At 41.8% G+C, this 22481-nt stretch overlaps 1 protein-coding gene across 1 annotated transcript; it reads right to left on the bottom strand.

Annotated features, from left to right (window-relative positions):
* Positions 1-302: 302 nt before the first annotated feature.
* LOC139460552 (solute carrier family 23 member 1-like) lies at positions 303-20130 on the bottom strand. The gene is made up of 11 exons (XM_071242019.1): positions 19952-20130; positions 11557-11714; positions 10698-10780; positions 9456-9616; positions 8820-9001; positions 7889-8027; positions 4713-4869; positions 2965-3218; positions 1876-2149; positions 1219-1314; positions 303-772 (listed from the first exon to the last, which is right to left on the bottom strand). The coding sequence occupies exons 1-11, from the start codon at positions 20093-20095 to the stop codon at positions 501-503; spliced, it is 1920 nt and encodes a 639-aa protein (XP_071098120.1). The 5' UTR covers positions 20096-20130; the 3' UTR covers positions 303-500.
* Between the last annotated feature and the right edge of the window lie 2351 nt (positions 20131-22481).

The raw sequence follows: 22481 nt of genomic DNA, 5'->3' as shown, positions 1-22481 counted from the left end.
TATTTCATTCATTTGTGAGTGGCGGGTGCGACTGTAGAGCAGGACATGATTACCCTGTTCACGAACACCTGGTGTCATCACTGATTTCCAGTGATCCATTCATACAATTGTCACCACTGTTTTGCCCTTTACCCCCAGTGGAGTCTGTTTTGGCAGATAAGCGAGACTGATTATTCCCATGCGTTGACAATTCCTATTAATAAATTTATGAGAGACGTTTATGTATAACAAAAAAAGTAAAAATGTTCTTAGGATATGACATATTTCGGTAACGTTGGAAAACAGAAGGCACATCTGTTGGCAAGATTTTATTGCATTGGAAAATCGATAACTAAATGTGTCCGGGTCAGATAAAAGCACATGCGTGGACATTAACAGAAAGTCATTATACACGTATTCCCCAAACATGCGTGGAATATATAAAATAATAACACAAACGTCATTGGTCACAGAAGAATACCATTCAAGGTATTAATACCTTAGGTATTCCCTAAGAGGGACTACACACAAGAGTTTCCCAGAAGTGATCTGACATTATCTGCTGTCCCAATTGGCTGGGATAATGACGGAGGGGTACGGTCTAACCCTGTCTCTGGGGGCATGAAGGGGAGCCGTGAACAGCAGGGCAGGTACTGATACAGTCGACCTTGCCAGAACCATCCATAGGTATTGTCTGATGTCGTCTCCACGGGCTTCTGTGTGACGCTGGTGTTGGTTGCGTCAGTCCCCAGACGATTCTGCCAAGCGTCAATACCACGGTCTTTCCTTGATCCTGTAAAAGGTGTAATTGGAAAAGGGGTTTTATATTCACATATCTATTCTCAAAAGGAATCACACAGAGAACAAGGAGCAAATACATTCACGAGGCAACCTTCGCGTATGCTTGTAACGTCTCACTAAGTTCATCTTGTGGGAGTAGTCGAGAAAACGCGGAAAAATTTCCATCAAGTCACTTAGCCAAACAAGTATTTTGGGGCGACAACTCATTTTTTTTCAGAACATCTTACATGTCCCATTTTTTTTGTAAATAACCTCAGTACAAATTACTTTTCAAAAAGAAAAATTAGGAAACGTGTTATTTTCACAAATATTGAGGAAAAATATTCTGGGTGAAAACATGTATATTTCTTACATATTTCATATATATGTCACAGAATATGTCCCCTTTCAGAGGCGTTGTGTGGTAATCAGCAGTCCTCGATTGGTGAGAATCTTTACCTTTCGCGGTGTTATCTAGGAAGAAGGCGATGAGGCCACCAAGAAGCATTGGACTTCCGAGAATAATTTGCAGAATTTTATCAAGGTCCTTGACCCCTGAAAGAGAATCATATCACATCGGGGCACGCTAATGTCTGTCAGATACCATCTATCTTGCAGCTATCTATGAGCAAAAGATACGTTTAACAACAATAAATTGAAAGATAAATTGTATATGACAGGAACAAATGCAGTAATCTGTTTCTTACACACCCTTACTTCGCACCATCTAGCAATTCCTCTATTCTCGTGATCGCAGTGGCGCATTGATACATAACACAACGGTCATGAGTGACGTCGTCCGGTTTATTGCTTACTACTCACACCTAGTGTGACTCTCCACTAAAAGAGGTCTACCTTATCTGTTGATTGTCTAGGCAGCGATGATTTAGCAAACACTAGATAAGATCAAAGAATATATGTCAAATCAGACTGAAGCACCAGAAACGTATCTGTGAATTAAACAAGGAAAGTATTCCTCAGGTCAACGCCATGGAGTAGCCAATTACGGACCTGAAATTTGATCTCACACATATGTTTGCTACCAGTTATCTCAAAGGGGTTTTTCACCCACAGGTGTGTACGAACAATCGGTGACTATTAGTGCTAGAGACATACCTGTTTCGAGGTCCTCAGGGTGTCTCTCTAACCACTCTGGCAAAAATATGCCAATGAACAGAGCCATCCCAACGATGAGGAGGTTCCTGGAAGAGTTCATGTTGACGTACTGTAACGAAGAGAGTCCGAGAGTGACCATCATACCGCATACTGCTACCATAGAACCGACAAGAGCTGGATCCGGTATTGTGGCCAGGGCAGCGCCGACCTTCCCCACGACCGACAGCACCAGCATAATGGCACCGGCACTGTACATGATGTAGCGGTGAGCTGTCTGCAACAGTGGCATGGTACAAATCAATAAAATTATTTGGATCATTTTAGCCATTTAAATTCGGTCTTATCAAATACATGTCCACAATGGAGGGTCACAATGATGTGCATATTGAAGTCAGTTCTTATACATACATACGTCAACAATGACACGTTCACAGACTACCTTTTAAATAATTAACACACGGAGGCTGTAGACAACAATACGAAATCAGTAACTTTGTTCAGTAACAATACAACAAAACCCGCCCAATTATCAACCAATAAAAAAACAGTAGCCAGTTAGTTGGCGTGACCTAATGATCAGCCAATCAAATGCCACAAAATAACTTTCAACTTGTCATTCGTCACCACTCGCCCCTTTCCGTAACCTGCAAGAAGACTCGTCCCCCTATCGATGAAAGTTATGTGCGAAAATACGACAAACCAATCAGAATGCGCGTATGATTTCAAGTTCTTCGTCAAAGAATCCCTCAGAAATAATTTTTGATTTTACATATGTCTTGCATCTAAAAATATACCCAAGACACAGTTAAATGTGTTCAATCAAACTGTATAATTCCGCATGTCCCGATGTGCTTTAAATTGCATCTGAAACATATATAAAATATGGGGAAATATATGTGAACCATTACGCAACGAGTTGACAATTGTTTTAGGTATGCCCGTTTGCGTTAAGACGGAACCCGGTCGCAAAAATGGCCATTAGAGGGGCACGAGTCGCTATTCGGCTTGTCCAGGAATAACACGGGTTGGTCACGAATGGCAATTTGTTTATATCCCGAGAAAATACCTCTTTTGAGTAAGTGAACATACTTTAGTCAGAGTCATAGCAGCAATGTTGGGTGTGTACGAAGTTGTAGAGAGGCCAAATCCCACCGCTCCAGAAAGTAGTCCCCCAAGCCCTTCTATAAATATCCCCCTGTTGATGGCGTGTTTCGGTGGAGTGGTGACTTCACACGCTTTGGCCGCAGCAAAGTAGTCCCCGACAGACTCAATAATGGAGGAAAGGAACGCTGCTATGAATCCTATAAACAGTCCTATGTTGAACGACGGCTTTCCAAACTGACCTGAAACAGTAGAAGGCGTAAGTAGTGTATACTAAACATATGTACATAAACATGTTGAAACTCAGCTGGCAAAACCAAAGTTGAAAGTAAGATCAATTTAAACATAAGCAGGTGATCAATTCTTACCCTACTTTAAGTCTACTCTAAATAAACAAAAATGACCTACTGTATTCTTAGGAGACTTTAAAATAGCATGCAAGAAAGGGACGAAATATTTTCTCCCTCTAAATTCGAGGCATATGTAATCATATTTCAGAAAAACTACACGACCTTGAACATTATTTATCAGAAGCAACCCCTCCCTCCCCCATCTCGAATGTCAAATGGCTTCTCCCTTACATCATTGAAAATCGGATTGGCAGCCCAAAAAGGATTGTTATCGGATGCAGCAGACAATGGACAATGATATTCGTTTTTAAGGTTGACCTCGTGCAGTTAGACTTGCCTCAATATTTGAAACGGTGAAAGAGAATTCTGCTAATAATCTTAGGTGATTTGTTATTAACAACGTACATCGGAGGAACAATATTGTATGGTTCAAGCTATAAGTACCTCCACGTGAATAAAAGCGATAACACCGTTTCACCGTCCAATGTACGATTTCGACCAAATCGTACGCAAAGTGTTCAGGAATCATCACAAAATAGTCAGCGTACCCCCCCCCCCCCCCCCCCCCCCCCCACTGGCCACATCCGTAACAACCAGACGCAAAGGCATGTCAATTCGGTCAGTTAAAGCATTGTCTACTTGGTAAACCTTGGACGCAGACCAGAAAAAAATGCTTTTTGTTTGTTAGCACTGGCGTTAAATACAACGACACTGTCTATGATTCGTACACGATCATAGCTCACTAATAAATCAACCTTCTCATTTGAAATATAAACACCAGTTAGCCTCGTGTTTGTGATCGTGTGGCTGGTTGTACATTTGTGAATGAAGCTAAAGTAGCGCCATCTTAACTTCTCAGCGAATCACATGACGTAATTTATGTTCATCCAATCACAATGATATTACATCACCAACAACCCTGGTATATCTGGGTACCAATAAATGTAGCCAACAAGCGGCCATTTCCCAAAGGGATGACTGTAGGCTTTGCGTAACAAAAATAGGACATTTTTACGTTATTATTTAATTGTTTCGCAACATTCTTTCAAAATCAAGCCTTGCTGCAGAGAGAGACTTCCGTTGGAAGATATTTGAGGCACGTGTTACTTTTGTTATTCCAGCCATTTAGTAAGACTCAGATACTATCTTTAACAACCGTGTAGGGATTCCAGGTTAGAATAGATCCCCAGCTTCCAATGCAGGTCGTAAGAGGTGACCACATGGATCTGTTGGTGAGACTCGGTGACTTGATTATGTGTCATCGTGCTCACAATATCGATCATTGATTTGTCAGGTTCAGACTCGATTATTTACAGGTTGCTGTCGTAAAGCTGGAATAATGGGGCGTTAAACCACAAACATACAATCTTTAACAGTGTTGTTTACCTGGGTGGGGGACGTAAAACCAAGGCGTGCGATGTAACATCGTGGATTTGGCATCTGTCCTGGCCTTGAACCTTGGATTGGCGGGGTCTGTAGGGAACACGTTTGCATGTGTTAGGATTCCAGATACGGCCCACACTACGAGGATGCTGAGGAGGACCTGGTGTTACAACATAAGTTACAACAACAGTTACAACAGTCACAACAACAGTTACAACAACAGGCACAACATCAGTACAACAATCACAACAACAGTTTTAACAACAGTTACAACAACTGCCACAGCAGTTACAACAGTCACAACAACAGTTACAACAACGGTTACAACAACAGTTACCACAATTACAAGAACAGTTTCAACAACAGTTACAACAGTCACAACAACAATTACAACACCAGTCAAAACAACCGTCACAACAACAGTTACAACAAGGCCAAATCAACAGTCACAACAGTTACATCCTTATCTAGCTTTGGGCAGTCAGGTAGCCTAGTGGTTAAAGCGTTCGCTCGTCACGCAGAGGACCCGGGGTCGATTCTCGACATGGGTACAATGTGTGAAGCCCATTTCTGGTGTCCCCCGCCGTGATGTTGCTGGAATATTGCTAAAAGCGGCGTAAAACCATACTCACTCATCCACTCACCCACCTTATCGAGCTTGTATTTTTTCCCTTGTAAGAGGCTCAGGCTTGTAAGAGTAAAAATTGGTTTCGGGTTATAAAAGAAAACTTCCAGTATCGCTAGACTGGTGAGGGCACTGTGTATAAATTTAGCTAGTTTGGCTGCATACACTCTTCAAAAAAGAAATGCACAGGTAGTACGTAATTCATTGAACCTGACTACACAAAAAAAATCCGGTATATAAATTGGATATATGTTATTGGAAAATGTTGGTGGTCTGATATTCGACAAACGGTGCGTCAAAACGCAGCAAACTGTCGATTTGCTAAGTCTTCAGTGGCATTGTTTTCACACTTGTTAAGACATGTCATGGAGGAAAACAGTAAAGCAAAATGCACGTGCAAGTTATGGCATTCGTAACTCGTGGTAGTGGCTATTAAAAGGCAAGCATAAGCCAATAATTTGTCATTCAATTGTCAACATTTTCGAAAATGCCGAGACTCAGCGCTGCCGATCAGAACATCGCCATTGGACGTATCCATAGAGGGGAACCGGAGTCTTCTGTTGTACGCCACGTCAACGTCCACCACAGCACCATTTGCCGCCTTTGGGACCGATACACACAGTTCAATTCCACTGCAGACCGTCCGAGAACCGGCCGGTCAAGAGTTACCACCCCTGCGCAGGATCGCTACATTCGTCATCGCTATGCCACAGCCACGGAGACTGCAGGACGCATCCCGGTTTTGAGGAGGAGAATATGACCAGACTGTCAGGAACAATCTTCGCGAGGCTAGAATCCGACCCAGAAGACCAGTTATCGTCCCTGCTTTGCAACAGATCCATCGACAGCGACGCTTGCGTTGGTGCCATATCTTACAGCCTTGGAATTTGAGAAACTGGAGACGAGTGTGGTTTAGCATGAATCACGATTTTTTCTTCACCGGCGAGATGGAAGACAACGTGTTTATCGTCGTCGAAATGAGCGTTTTACCCCTCATTGTGTACGTGACTTCGACAATTTCGGTGGCGGTAGTGTCATGGTGTGGGGTCCATATCCTACACCACGAGATCTGACTTAGTTGTGGTTCAGGCAAATTTGACAGCAAATTGCTACATGAGTCAACAGGATAACCCTCCACCGCACACAGCTCGTGTCATGGTAGACTACCTTCATAATCCCAACATGAACGTCTTGCCCTGGCCGTCGAGATCTCCAGATCTCAACCAAATCGAAGACCTCTGGAATGAACTCAATCGACGTGAACGTCAACGTCAGAACACGCTGCAAACACTCCCACAACTGGCCAAAGCATTACAAGCAGAATGGCGCAGAATTCCGCAGGACAAAATTCGTACACTCATCCAGTCAGTGCCGAGGGGATGCAGAGCCGTGACTGCTGTCCGGGGCGGTCACACGAGACACTCAGTTCAGAGCAACCTTGTGGTCTTATGTGATATGACAATGAACAGTTTTTGATACCTTTGTACAAAGACAACATGTGACTCTCGAGCTCCAAAATGTCATATTTATATCTGTGATATTAAATTAAATACATCAACCTTATTAGGTACAATATTTTTACTAAAACTCTACCTGTGCGTTTCCTTTCTTTGAAGAGTGTATGTGGGGAAAAGAGCGTGTTGAAACCTTATCGATCTTGTATTTTGCAAGCATTTTCCATTTGTTTTAATGCCCATGCGGGTTCCGGTTCAGTATAAGTACCCAGTACCTCATGCTTTTTAGGGTTTTCAGATTGTGTGTTAATTATGTTGCAGTGTATTTTATTGTTTACAATGATTGTAACTGTGTTTCTGTGGAGATTCGGTAGACCCTCATTGCATTATGTTTGGACAGTGATCAGTCGTCAGGAAGTTACTACAATTAGATGCTAGTGTGATATGTAAACTTCCGGTTCGGGATACCTCGGACGGTGATAGTATGTTATAGAAACATCTGGAATGTTCCAGTACCGCTAGACTGATGTGGGCAATGTGTAGAAATTTCCAGTAGTTAGTTAGGTTGTTTATGAGGGGAAAAGAGCGTGTTTACGCATCTCTCACACATTTTCATTTGAAAATACATCAAGACCAAAAGCGGGAAGATCACCACGGAATCCCTGCCTAGCCCATTTCGGAAGCCTGACTACTGTCGCCGCTTGGTGAATATATATTAGTGTATTTTTCTTTTGCTGTCACCATTGTATTTTTTTGGTATTTGATACTGACCATTGCCCTCGTATTACATACTGTCATGGAAGATTGTACTTTCACTCTATTTTGTACTGCCATTGTAATTGCTGTGAGGTTTTTGTGTTGTTTGTTTGTTTCACACTTTTCACAATTCACGTACAGATTTCTGGGTTAACATAATGTTCAATTTTAGAATCGATATGTAACTTCAGTGACATGGCTTTCAGTCCATTATTGACAGGCTGCTTAGATATAGCTGTACTACTGCTGAGTCAGCGTTAACGACATTCACTCACTAATAACAACATTTGAAATTGACTTATGAATAAATGTTTACTGATAATGGCATGACTGTTTCCACGTACCGGAAGTAGCTGAAAGATGAGCACGCCATGACTCTTGCTCTTTCTCCTCCTGTGTTGGGCGCTACATGCGCTCCGTGTGGGGAAGGGCACGGCGATATGGCCAAGGTACAACGCAAACAGCACGACCGACACAACACCTCTGGTGAAAAAACATTTAAACAATTTGTTTTGTTCTTTGAGCATACTAATGAGCTGCATATGTTTAGATATGTGGTGTGCCAGTTGTTCTGAGCATAACGTTCTACGGCGATGAATCTTAGATAATATGTGTAAATCACTTGAGATTATATCCGAGTTTGTTTCTGTAACTTACATATATAAACATTGTTCCTTTGTAATGTATGATAAACTGCCGGGAACAATAGAGCATACACTCATGTTTTATAGTGGCTAGAAATGTAACAAGGAATTGTTATTCGATGGTGATGTTTTTGGACTTTAAGTTTGCTGTGATTCTGCGACTGTTTTCACGTCAAATGTTGGCTAATTTGGTGTGCGTGCATGCGTACGTGCGTGCGAGGGTGCGTGCGTGTGTGTGAGTGTGTGTGTGTGTTTTCTCAGATTCGCCTTTATCATGATACGGGTATACAGATTACAATCACTTCAGTCTTTCCTCACACATCAACTGGACACTCGGCGATACAACTGAATTAATGTTCCAACTCATTCACTAAGTATCAAGTGTCAACTGATTTGCAGGCATGTTCGATTCCTCCCAGGGTTCAATGTATAAAGCAGGTTGTCCACCGCCATGATATTGCTGGAATATTCACTAAAAGCGGCGATAAGCCAAACTCTGTCAAACACAAGTTTTTTGGAATAGCTTTCGCGAACACCTGGTGTCATCTATATTTGATAGTGATTCATGAAGAAATGCTCATGATATAGTCGGAATCGTACAATCCACCATATCATAGAAATATGTACTCACAGTAAGGATAGTTCCCATGACGACCGTGAGTAGGCAATGAGCACCTTGTACAAACCGAGTCCTACAAGAGCAATGGTAGGGGCCACTGTAACTGGTCCTACAAACTTCATTAGAAGACCTACAAGTCCTGTCCCGCCAATGAGGATCTCAACAGATGAGGCAGCCATTAAACTTCCAGATATCTGAAAGTACAACTTAAATCATTATCGTCATCATTATCATCTTTTTTCACATCATCATCATAATCATCATCGTCGTCGTCGTCGTTGTAGTCATCATCATCGTCGTCGTCCTCTTCGTCGTCGGCATCATCATCATCTCCCTTATCACAATCATATCGCATTCACCATCATCATTATTATTTTCTACTCATCCTCATATTCTTGCTCACACACTGCATTCTCAACGCCCTTTTGATAAAGCTTCACGATATTGTCAGCAGACGTGTGGTAGCAGAACGTGTGTTTTCTTGATACCCGATTATTTTCCTAGGTGTGTCAGAACATTTGCTCGTGGATTTCACCAAAGTGGTGAACATCTAAGACCTGCATCACTTTGGGCCTTTCTCCCACATTATTCTCCAAACCTTTAAACACCTTCTGCATAACAATGACAATCATTGTACGAAACACATACTTCTCTCAGTTTATCTTCGGGACTTAAACAGGTCGGCAAGTCGCCCGTTGAAACAGTATCTGTAGTTGAGGTGGTGTTGTAACCCTCGTCGGTGATGTTGTAGTATGTGCTGTTGTAGTATGTGCTGTTGTAGCCTGTGCTGTTGTAGCCTGTACTGCTATCTGGAAAGGAAGAGTTTTCGAAAACAAACATACATGTAGCCGAGCATCATTATATATTTCTCAAAAGAAATAATGCAATAGCGTAATGACGTAATAAATAGAGGGTATGGCGCGAGAATGTTCGGGGATGGTAAATATCCTGTATTTGGAATAACTATTGTCTTCGGACAGTGACAACAGGTAGTGTGGAATGACACATGTTTCTTATACAGTGGCGTAATCACATATAGGCAAAACAACAATTGCTTACACGAATTGTTTCTATTTGCCTTTCGCGACCATCCATCGGTCTGTTCGCTAGAGTAACTGTGAAAAAGTCACGAGAGTAGAAACAGTCACGAGAGTAGAAATAGTCACGACTGTCAAGATGGCTACGATTGTAGAAACAGTCACGAGAGTAGAAATAGTCACGTCAGTTAAGAAAGTCACGTCAGTCAAGATAGTCACGACAGTCAAGATAGTCATGACAGTTAAAATAGTCACGACAGTCAAGAAAGTCACGACAGTCAAGATAGTCACGAGAATCAAGATGGTCATGAGAATAGAACTAGTCACGACAGTCAAGATAGTTACGACAACCTGGATTGTCACGAGGGTAGGAATAGTCACGAGAGTAGAAATAGTCACGACAGTCAAGAGAGTCACGTCAGTAAGGATAATCACGTTAGTCTAGAGATTCACGATAGTCATGAAAGTCACGATAATCAATATGTCACAACAGTCAAGATGGTCCAGAGAGTAGAAATAGTCACGACAGTCAAGATAGTTACGACAACCAGGATGGTAAGGAGGTAGAAATAGGCAAGAGAGTAGAAATAGTCACGACAGTCAAGATTCACTCACTCAACCACCCATAAACTAACTCGCTCGCTCACCAATTGTGTTTCTAGGTTTGCAAACACAATACCCTTGGTCGTGGGTTTCGCCAAAGTGGTAAACTTCATCGACCTTCATTACATCTGACTTTCCTCCCACATGAAGGTGACACACCGACATGTAACTCGAATACCGTTCAAAGCGACGTTCAATTCACTCACTCACACACTAATCAACTCACCGACACAGCCGCTCGCTCACTCACCTTTACAAGTCCATTCCCGACTTCTCTGGACTGTCAGAAGGACAAGTAGGAAGGCTGTCGCCGGACCCTGGATCATCGGCAGCCTGGGGAAAGAGTTATTGCAGTGAGGGACTCCCAACTGACACATGTCCATCCTCCCGAGGCAAGGGAGTTAACTGACTATAAGCTATTACGAGTTGTGTCCCTTCCATGCCTCTCCTATTGACAATAAGATTCCACCTCTTGTATCACTTCCATTTGCTTCGAACAAAATGACGACGCACAGTCAGACAATCTGATCAATAATCAAGATCCATAGTGTGATAAAATGGGTCCTACATCGCGAAGTTAATCAAATCACGTGAAATTTGGAAAGTAGCTGTTGACGCAGAATTGGCGGTGCACGTGCTTCGCAAATCCTGCAATCGACCGAAATATGCACGACCGTTTTCGAACCGGACTTAGATTTCGTTACCGATTTTGATTGGACTATGCATAGACTCGTTAGTCCGGCCAAAATATAACTCCATAACACCAGCCTCGTTCGGCAAGGGTGGAAACTGGACTTTCATAGTCAGTTAACTCACCTGCCTCGAGAAGATGACGCATGGAGTCATTCGTTCGTTATGAATGAGTCGTGTTTTGTGCCGTAGTCAGCTATGTTTCATCTATGTCAAATAATCTGAGCCTGAGGCCCGTTGCACACAGCGATGCCAGTGCTATGAGTGTAACTCCTCACGTTTCACATATCTGCTCCAACCCCCCCCCCCCCCCCCACACACACACACACACACACCCCCCCCCCCCCCCACACACACACACACACCCTCCCCACCCCAAACAAGACAAAGGATGACAGTAAATACATGCTACTACTTACCTGGCACCTAGTGCTGTCTGAAGCAGGGTACAGGCGCCTGATGTAAATATTTCGGTGGAAAAGAGTTTGGTTCTAATAAGACTGTCATGTTCCGCGCCCACTATATCAGCGGCAAGGAAACTCCCCAGCAGAAATGTAGGAACGCACATCAAAATATGCTGTGAATATAAAATAGTGAATGCATTTGCATCTATAATCAAACGAAACAACATACTTCCCTGTGTTCTATTCATGGCGGATTCACAGTAAACTTATAGCTTTGCAGGACGAACTTGGCATACGCATCCATTGGACAACTACGCTTGTTTGTTTGTTGATTTATCACGCTGCAGTCAACAGCATCCTGTTACATCACGGCAGCCTGTTCATAATCGAGTCGGGGAATGACAAACTAGTGGTTGATAGCGTGAGCAACGTCCAGAGTGTGAGGGGACACTGACACGCAATCTGTCAAGGTTGGCAAACAGTGCCAGTGAGTGAATGGTTTTCTATGACGCCACAGAAAGCAATAGTCCATCTGTATCCAAACTGCGGGGCAAAAGAAAGTATACACTGGAACATTCTCACTTTACTCTGCTCATAACTGTGGACTGTGAAATTGTTCTGTTATTAAAGCGCTCTAGCATGGCTATTAAACAAACAACAATCCTTGTCTCCCGGGTACAACGACACCCGTAGCCACATCTAGCCTTACAAGAAAACCTTGACTGGAGATATCAACTTGATTGGTTTTCAAATGGAGATGTAGTATTTAAAAACGCCGAGCGGTTCATTCCCCCTTTTCGTATCCTGTTTGCGAGACGCCAAAGTTGACCTGATTTAAAATGACAATGCAAGTCAGATAATGTGTAGTGTCGGAGACCTGACATTCGTTAGACACACATTAGTAAGACAGCTTAACCCTCATGGTGCCACGGGACCATATATGGTCCCTCACTTTTCACACCCGCATAGTGCCACGGGACCATATATGGTCCCGAAAAAATGCCCTTTTTAAACTGTGAATTTTTATATCAAACACTGAGTGCGCAAAGGACTATCATCATAGCTTTAACATCGTGTAACTGATACTATATACAAAGCTACGCATTGCGAAAAATGGCGAGATTAGTAAAGTGGCTACCGCTCTTATCAGCCTTTTTCTGCCATGTTTGAAGACCAAGCGAATGATGGCGAATTTTGATTATGCACCCATGTCACATACACGTAAATATTTTTAGACAAAATCCTTGTTCATAAGAAATTATATGACTTGAGTGGTAAGAAAGACATATTTTTCCGAACTGTATACTTATTCACGTAAATACAATTCTGTTCACTCCTTTACGAAGAAGTTTATTTACACGTTTTGTATATTTTTATCGACTACTGGTAATGTCGGAATGGTCGGTACACATGAGAAAACGACAGTGTATATTTCCATTACATTTATGACGTTCATTGAATGAAATTATAACCATCATCACCCTTATCATCTCAGCATTAATATCGTGTAACTCATATTTTATGCAGTGCTACAGATTGCGAAATATGGCGAGATCAGTAAAGTGGTTACCGCGCCTCTCGACCTTTTTCTGCCATGTTGCACTCCATGCGAATGACAGCGATTTTTTTATAATGCACTCATGTCACATACACGCAACTATCATAATATCAGACATCCAATTTGAAAAAAAAAATTGATCCGACGGGTCGGAAATGTTTACTTTTCTCCACTGCAAAGCTATTGGCGTAAGACTACAAACATTTAGTCCGCAACGGAAGTGTTTTGTTCAAGTATTGCATATTTTTATCGACCGTGTGTCATGGAGATTTAGCACGGCGCTAGAGGCGAAACGGCAGCGCAGATTGTCTTTCTGTTTATGATGCTGATTTATAGAAAATATTCAATTCTAAGATATGGAAAGATTGCTGTGATCGTTTATATAAAGGTCGTGTAGTGTACATTTATGGGCAGGAAGTTCATGATCAAAACGTAAACTTTGAATGACCAAGCCCAAAGTGATCGACAGGGCACGTTCGCATCTTAGCTGTGCCGCGATTTCTTGTCTACCAGTTGTCTTTCATGCTCGCCCGTTTCGACAAATAACTGCTGCTTTTTTCATATGAAATGACTAAGGGTCATGTGTGATTGGTCAAACCACCTGACCGCTCGAATGAATTGCCCTAACCGTTTGGCATTTTGTCGAAAAAGGAGATTTCAAAATTGTGGCCATGACGTCTAACGTGTGTCGACGCCATGTTGTAAACAAATTGTGTAAAGGTCGGTTTCACATGTGGTAGTTTCGCCCCCGTTTCTGTCGATGGTACACGCGATACAAACATAATACAACTACTGAAAACATCACGATTACTTCTAAAATGATAAGAGCAATACCTTTTTGCCTTTGGGTTAACCGCTCATGGATACGATATGCTGTAAAGTTCGATTTCGATTTGTTTTACCTTTCATTGAAACCGCGACAATGGCGCTATGCTTGGTTTGCTATTTTCCCTGGGTCTGATGTACATGGTACATGCTGTGATTGTACAAGATAATTGATAACCAACTGTGTATGCATATCTATCATCAAATATTCATTACTAATCTCCTCAGAAAATTGTATATGTTATCATAACACGACAGCTCGTATTTCCAATATTCTGCCATGGATATTAGATCTATTAGATTTACAAATTATTGATATAGACTCTAGTCTCGATTAACATATGATAATCTATTGCGAATCTTCAACTCTGATTTGATATGTTATCTGAAATGTCAGCAATGAGTAAACGCTTTCTATTTTTTCGTTCAATAAGGTAACAATCTGCAATTTTATTTGTGTAGGCTAGTAGACGGTCGGTGATTTCCCGCCGCTCTGAATTTGTCGTCTGGACAGGTGCATGGTTTGACCTCGCTTGTTGTGACGTGGGTGACGTCATGTCAAACAGCTGATCTAATGTTGTGGTAGTCTAATAGGTAGACGTGTTTTCAGTTTCCTGATAATAATATTCTCTTTGACTGAACTAGAAAGATATACTACATCACGATTGGGAAGATTTCCACGGCGACCGACGAGTGAATGAGACGGTTTGACTAACACTGTCAGAATAATTGGCTCACTTTTCTAATTTGGGTATGTTGACAATATATGCTTTTCAGATCTGCTTGAGGACTTAATATTCCAAGAAAATAATGTGCATATAGTTGAGTAGTGGAACGGAATGTTTTACAGTGAGGAAGCTGTCAAAATGGATCCAATAATAAAAAAACTTAATTTTTAATATTTTAGCCTCATATATTAGAATTTCTTATGGTTCAATTTATAACAGTAATTTAAGTCATTAGATCTACACACAATATTTAGAGAATAATCTTTTTCAATCTTTCATAATTTTGGTGTATTAAATAGATTTCATTGTGTTCTTTTTCACTGTGTATTATCTAAAATTATCAACCACTTCGATTAGTGACATACGTATTTAGTATTAATTACTTTCTTTTGTATTCTTAGTAAGAAATAGAATTTGTTTTAAAAACAACGTCTTGTCTGAGAGCAAAATGAATGCATTCGTGTGGGTTTTTTTTCACAATTTTACATTGTATATGATCCCTCCAAGCTGTAGTTTAGCTAGGCCAAAAGAAAAACAGGAAAGACATAATAACTGAAATCCATTGATGTAAACTATTTTTATAGTAATTTTTCGAAGTTCAATACCAAGAACATATTTTTCCTTTAATGACAAATAATTCCATTACTTTCATTGACCTACAATCATTTTCTATTTCAAACTTTTCCTTTTGTAGAATCGGATGAAATGGAAACTGTACTGGAAATAAACTATCACACATGTCCTTGAATGTATATATGCGCATACCAAAGCGTCAAAACACTAAAGTCGTATTTAGAACACAATATGAAAGAAAAAGTTGTATTTCATGGACTGGCCATACATGTATCTTTTGAGCAAAGGTCTAAGGTGGGCAACCAAGTGCGAAATACAAGCTGAGACAAGGATTATATGTTTTCTATTGGTCATAGTGAAGCAAGTTTGTTCAGAGTTTTGAGGACACGAACTGTATATACCTTGAACACTACTTTAATCGAAGTAATTCATATTTTTCGTAATTTTTCACTTAATCTAGACAGTACTTATAATTGCACCGTAAAAACATTTGCCTCCTACACCTGATCTAAAACAAAAGGCTGAAATTTAAGGCGTAAAAGTTCACTTGATTTCTTTCAAAAACTAAAGGTAAACAAATTTCACTACAAACAAAACATTACAAACTGTTTGATGTGAGGTGAAATAGGCATTAACGTCTCGTTCCAGATTATTTCATTTATATAGCGACCTGTTTGCACGTGTATGTGTGTGTTTGCGGAGGGGGGGCTGCTTATTCTAGTCCGGACTTATGCCATTTTTATAGTGCTTGTCCATTGAGATAACTGCCGTAAAATGCGACTATGCTTGTCATAAGGGGCGACTAACGGGATCGGGTGGTCAGGCTCGCTGACATGGTTGATGAATGTCATCGATCCCAAATGCGTGGATCGATGTTCATGATATTAATCACTGGATTGTCTGGTCCAGACTCGATTATTTACAGACCGCCGTCATATAGCTGGAGTATTTCTGAGTGCGGCATTAAACAACCAACCAACCAACCAATTAACCATTGAGATAACATGCCGTAGGTTAACATTATTATACCCCGACCAGATCTTGTTTTATCTCCTTAATGCCGAGCGCCAGGCAGGGTAACATCAAGTACCACATTTCATTGTTGTATAGAATGACGCGGCCGGAGATCGATCCACCGATCTTCCGCTCTTCGGGTAGACGCTCTATATCCACAAACACACTGAGACGGTCCACAATTCACAATGCATGTATTTCCCATCGACGGAATTACAAACAGAGCATGGTATCTGGGGTAGTGACCGATGCAGTCTCGTTTCAAACTCGTGACAAACATGAGGCCTAGGGCCTCCACATCATAGAAGGGTAACAGTATAAAGTGTCATCCACATCCCAGAAGGGTTACAGTATAAGGTGTCATCCACATCCCAGAGGGGTTACAGTATAAAGTGTCATCCACATCATAGAAGGGTTACAGTATAAAGTGTCATCCACATCCCAGAAGGGTTACAGTATAAAGTGTCATCCACATCCCAGAAGGGTTACAGTATAAGGTGTCCTACACATCCCATAGGGTTACAGTATAACGTGTCATCCACATCCCAGAAGGGTTACAGTATAAGGTGTTCTACACCTCCCATAGGGTTACAGTATAAGGTGTCATCAACAACCCAGAAGGGTTACAGTATAAGGTGTCATCCACATCCCAGAAGGGTTACAGTATAAGGTGTCCTACACATCCCAGAAGGGTTATAATATATGGTGTCATCCACATCCCAGAAGGGTTACAGTATAAGGTGTTCTACACCTCCCATAGGGTTACAGTATAAGGTGTCATCAACAACCCAGAAGGGTTACAGTATAAGGTGTCATCCACATCCCAGAAGGGTTACAGTATAAGGTGTCCTACACATCCCAGAAGGGTTATAATATATGGTGTCATCCACATCCCAGAAGGGTTACAGTATAAGGTGTTCTACACCTCCCATAGGGTTACAGTATAAGGTGTCATCAACAACCCAGAAGGGTTACAGTATAAGGTGTCATCCACATCCCAGAAGGGTTACATTATAAGGTGTCCTACACATCCCAGAGGTGTACCCTCTGTTAGTTTATGTTCCCCGAAGGCTAGAGGGTACACCCGAGGGGGTATGGGTTGGTGAACCCTCTGTTAGTTTATGTTCCCCGAAGGCTAGAGGGTACACCCGAGGGGGTATGGGTTAGTGTACCCTCTGTTAGTTTATGTTCCCCGAAGGCTAGAGGGTACACCCGAGGGGGTATGGGTTGGTGAACCCTCTGTTAGTTTATGTTCCCCGAAGGCTAGAGGGTACACCCGAGGGGGTATGGGTTAGTGTACCCTCTGTAAGTTTATGTTCCCCGAAGGCTAGAGGTTACACCCGAGGGGGTATGGGTTGGTGAACCCTCTGTTAGTTTATGTTCCCCGAAGGCTAGAGGATACACCCGAGGGGGTATGGGTTGGTGTATCCTCTGTTAGTTTATGTTCCCCGAAAACTAAAGGGTACACCCGAGGGGGTATGGGTTGGTGTACCCTCTGTTAGTTTATGTTCCCCGAAGGCTAGAGGGTACACCCGAGGGGGTATGGGATGGTGTACCCTCTGTTAGTTTATGTTCCCCGAAGGCTAGAGGGTACACCCGAGGGTGTGTGGGTTGGTGTACCCTCTGTTAGTTTATGTTCCCCGAGGGGGTATGGGTTGGTGAACCCTCTGTTAGTTTATGTTCCCCGAAGGCTAGAGGGTACACCCGAGGGGGTATGGGTTGGTGTACCCTCTGTTAGTTTATGTTCCCCGAGGGGGTATGGGTTGGTGTACCCTCTGTTAGTTTATGTTCCCCGAAGGCTAGAAGGTACATCAATCCAGGACCGGTGAACAACGAAGAACACCTAGTTATATTTCGAAAATATATCATTTCTGCATGTTTTGGCCCGAATCTTTAAGAATACCAGTTAGGTATTTATAGCTGTCAACAGAAAACAAACTTAGAGTTATTCCCACTGGATCTATTTCATTTTGATAATATCGTCAATATCCGGAGAAAGGTGACTTCCATCATTAATTCGAGATACATAATACCACCAGTTCGGCAATTCGAGTGGGAAACATAAGAAATGTATCGTCAAGTCACACATGTAACTTCGATCAGTCATTTTGAATGATAATTCTCGTGACATGTAACGAGAAAGTACGGTACGGTACCGGCTGCTCAGCTTTGATCAACTGGCAACGCCACTTTTGTTCGCTTGATCTGGAAAAATGCTTATGTCAAGATACCAAACGTAAGTGGCAGTTCATACGCAGCAAACAACTTCCTTTTAACGCTAGGTCACTAATGTAACTTAATCAGCTCGAATTTAATGTCAATGGTAATAAATTCAAACGATATTAATCGACGGCACACATGTCGTCTGCTTGTGTAAATGTCACGTGACCAGACACGAGATATCCTCGTCAAATCAAAACTATGGAAACAAATAAGAGCCATTTCTTTTAGAAAACTGAATGCTTTTTGAGAACTTACGTCTCTGTAGTTTAGATGTTATGAAAGATAAAGCCTCATTTCTACAGATTTGACCAAAGGTGAAGCACGCAGAAGAGGCCAATATAGACAATATTTGCCTGCAGCCCTAAATAAAGCATATGCTGCTGTTTCGATGGGATGACAATTTGGAAAGCTGCCATTATCTTTGCTCTTCCGTTTACTTGACTTCATGACCCGATTAGTTGGGAACGTTCTACTTCTGCTGGTAGGGATACCCTATTGTCCATTGAAGAAGGGCAGGGACTTGTTTCATACAGTAGAGCGTGGGGTGTGTGGAGTGTGTGGTTTGGAGTGTGTGGTGTGGGGAGTGTATAGAATGTGTGTAGTGTGTGTGGTGTGAAGTGTGTGGAGTGTGTGTAGTGTGTGGAGTGTGTGTGGTGTGTGGTGTGTGGAATGTGTGTGGTGTGGGATGTGTAGTGTGGGGAGAGTGTAGATTGTGTGGTGTGTGGATTGCGTGGTGTGGTGTGGTGTGTGGAGTGTGTGTGGTGTGTGGATTGCGTGGTGCGTGGAATGTGTTGTGTGTGGAGTGTGTGGAGTGTGTGTGTTGTGTGGATTGCGTGGTGCGTGGAGTGTGTTGTGTGTGTAGTGTGTGGTGTGTGGAGTGTGTGTGGTGTGTGGAGTGTGTGTGGTGTGTGAATGTGTGGTGCGTAGAGTGTGGGGAGTGTGTGGTGTGTGGAATGTATGTGGTGTGGAGTGTGTTGTGTGTTGAGTGTGTAGTTTGTGGAGCGTGGAGTGTGTGTGGTGTGTGTGGTGTGTGGAGTTTGTGTGATGTGTGTGGTGTGCGGTGTGCGATGTGTAGTGTGGGGTGTGAGTGTAGGGTTTGTGGTGTGGAGATGAGAGTTGTGGTGAGATGTTAGGTGTGGGGATCATTTTTTTGATAATTTAAACATTTTACTGTTTTTGGTGAGTTGGGTTTACCAAACCCAGCCTGAACCATGTTTATATGAAACAGAATTGTTTGTACGGGTTACATAAAAAAGAGTAACTTTGAAATAGAAAGCACTTCTAAATGAAATTGAAAGCAATTCTTAAATGTGGAACCGGAATTGAATGTAGTATTGAAGCAAATACGAAAATATTTTTATCGTGATCAGTTCGAATTTTTGAATCGGATGGTGCGGCAACACACGATTTGGTTATGTTGCTTAAAGGGTGCAAGTGTATCAAATGTCCTAAAGCCATTTTAAGAATGCCCACATACTGTTTGTCTTACCTGTAAAGCTGCACCCAGGGTGAATAGAACAGGAGGTGGTTTCGTGAGGGTGTAGCGCAACGCTCTCTCCGATTTTTTATCATTCTCGTGAACGTCTGGCGCTGCATCCTCGGACCCCTCGTCTTTGTCTTCTACATCCGACATGATGGCCTGCTGCCTGCACTCTGTCGTTCCTGAGCACGTGCAGACAATACACAAGTTGAACGTTCGTACAAAGTTCGCATTAACTAAAAGCATCAGATGTAGATATTCGTTTGCAAGCGTGGGTCCTAACGTCAAGCTTTTAGCATTATTCCTGCAATATCACGGCTCCACAATTTGCACCCATGTGGACAACCCAATGGGTGACCACTGCATGACGAGAAAACACTATTAGCACTAAAGTTACCCTACACTTCACTGCATGATAACGTTTGTTCCAACATCTAGGTGTTTGACAATCCTATTTCGTAATCGCCATATACGGAACATGATGTCCTTGAAGTGGTCACGTGGTGTCAGTGAAGGTCTGGCGACAGCCTTGGTTTGAACATTTTATTAGCCCACAGTATGACATTGGTCCTTTACACCTGCACTTGACACGAGATCGTTGACTTATAGATCCATGTATACTGTAACTTTGTAAGGATTTCTAAATACTGGACGCGATTATCAGGGTTATATGGAATTTCGTAAGGGACATGAAAGCCTGCATTAAATGCGTATTCCAAGCCATACCTTGAAAACTGTTCAATGTTTTTACACGAAACTTGGCATATGCATTGCTCATCAGCTTAACTGGTGACTTTTGCTATTTCAAATATTTTGATTGCTCACGTATCCATTAAAAAGGTTCGCACTGAGTCTCCGTGATGGTAGCTGAAAATTTAATCAACAAAAATATGTACATGCAAATATCCAGTTTGTCAGCACTACATTTCCATGTATACTGTTACTGTGACCTACTGCTTATCAGTTGATTATAATTCTCTTGCTTAAAGTGATACGCCATGCTGTCAGACTTCATTATGTTGGCATATGTGCATTAATCAGAATATGTACAAGTATTTATGTTTGCTATCGTTGTTTTTCGGATTTGTAAACACATTTATAGTAACAACTTGAACGAATGTATCAAAAATAAGAAGGGGGAGACCCACTCATGAGTAAAAACCCATTCTAGTTTATAAATTATTTGATCAAACACGTTGTTATGTTAATAGGAGTGAAGTATGGCAGGAGCAAGGCAACAGCCTTGTTGGTGGATATGGCTAAAACAACACGCAAGAACCTAATAGAAAGGGTGAGCAATAGTCCAATATCACGGCGGGGGACACCAGAAATCGGCTTCACACATTGTACCCATGTCGGGACCTGGAACCTGGGTCTTCGGTGTGACGAGCGAACGCTTTAACCACTAGGATACCCGACCGCTCCTAATAGAAAGAATGCAAATGAGGCCAAACACAGTCTCAACTGATGGCAACAATGATGCTTCAAGCAAACACTATTCCTTGGTTGTGAGGACTTTGGATCCAGTGTCAGGAATAGTTAATTCAGAACTAGTGTCACTCCCATTGTGTTTCGAGGCCTCTACTGGACAAACTATTTTTCTTCTTTTGGACAAGGAGCTCGATTCACGCTGTATTCTATGGCAGAACTGGTTGTCACTTGGGTGTGACAATGCTAGCGTAATTAAAGGCTATGAAAAGGGTCTGTTTCATGTGTTAAAAATAAAAGCCCTGACGTTTTCTTAGCTGGATATACTCTTCATCTGGTGCACATCGATGCTGAAAAAACGTGCGGTATTATGGCCACTTTTGCCACTATAGTGCTGTGCACATGATTTTGAACTATTCACCTGCACAAAAACGGGTGTTATCTGAAGACAATACGTGGCCATTACTGTTTAAATACACAATAAGGGCCAACAATGATAACTGGTCAAAGTGTTAAAATTTTAGGATTGTGAAGTTTTTAATTTGGTTCAGTATATATTGAATACTCAATGGAAACTATCAATAGCCAATGTGAATGATAAATAATCTGAGGCCTCAGTAGGTAATAACATTTCGTATGACCTGATGCTAATGTTTCATATAAAAAAATGACGTAAACACATGATTCATTTGGAACTTGATAAGGATATACATCACATCCGTAGCAATTTGTAACTTTCATCAAGTCCATAACATAATGCCTGATTAATTCTAGGAGGAGAAGTCAGTTGTTTTATACAAACAGACTTGATAAAAATACGTTCTGATATCAAAGTGAAATGATGGCTTGGTCAGATTACCTGTTAAAGTCTTTTTTCACCTTGGTCTTTATCATGCACAGAATCCCTGGACAAGTCTGTCAGGAATCACACCTGATCCTGAGTCGAGATATACTGCTAGTGAGACGAGAGATTGCACCTGATCTCGTGTCTATAATACTACCAATGAGAGGTCACACTGTGCGATTTGCCTTTGGTATAAATTACCTGTAGGAGATATCAAATTTACCCCACCTATCGGATATAACCAATTATACGTCAGCAGGGTGTTAC

This window comes from Haliotis cracherodii, unplaced genomic scaffold (assembly GCF_022045235.1).
Source record: "Haliotis cracherodii isolate W230 unplaced genomic scaffold, xgHalCrac1.p SCAF_14, whole genome shotgun sequence".
Taxonomy (NCBI): Eukaryota; Metazoa; Mollusca; class Gastropoda; order Lepetellida; family Haliotidae; genus Haliotis; species Haliotis cracherodii.
This window is presented reverse-complemented; position numbering and strand designations above follow the sequence as displayed.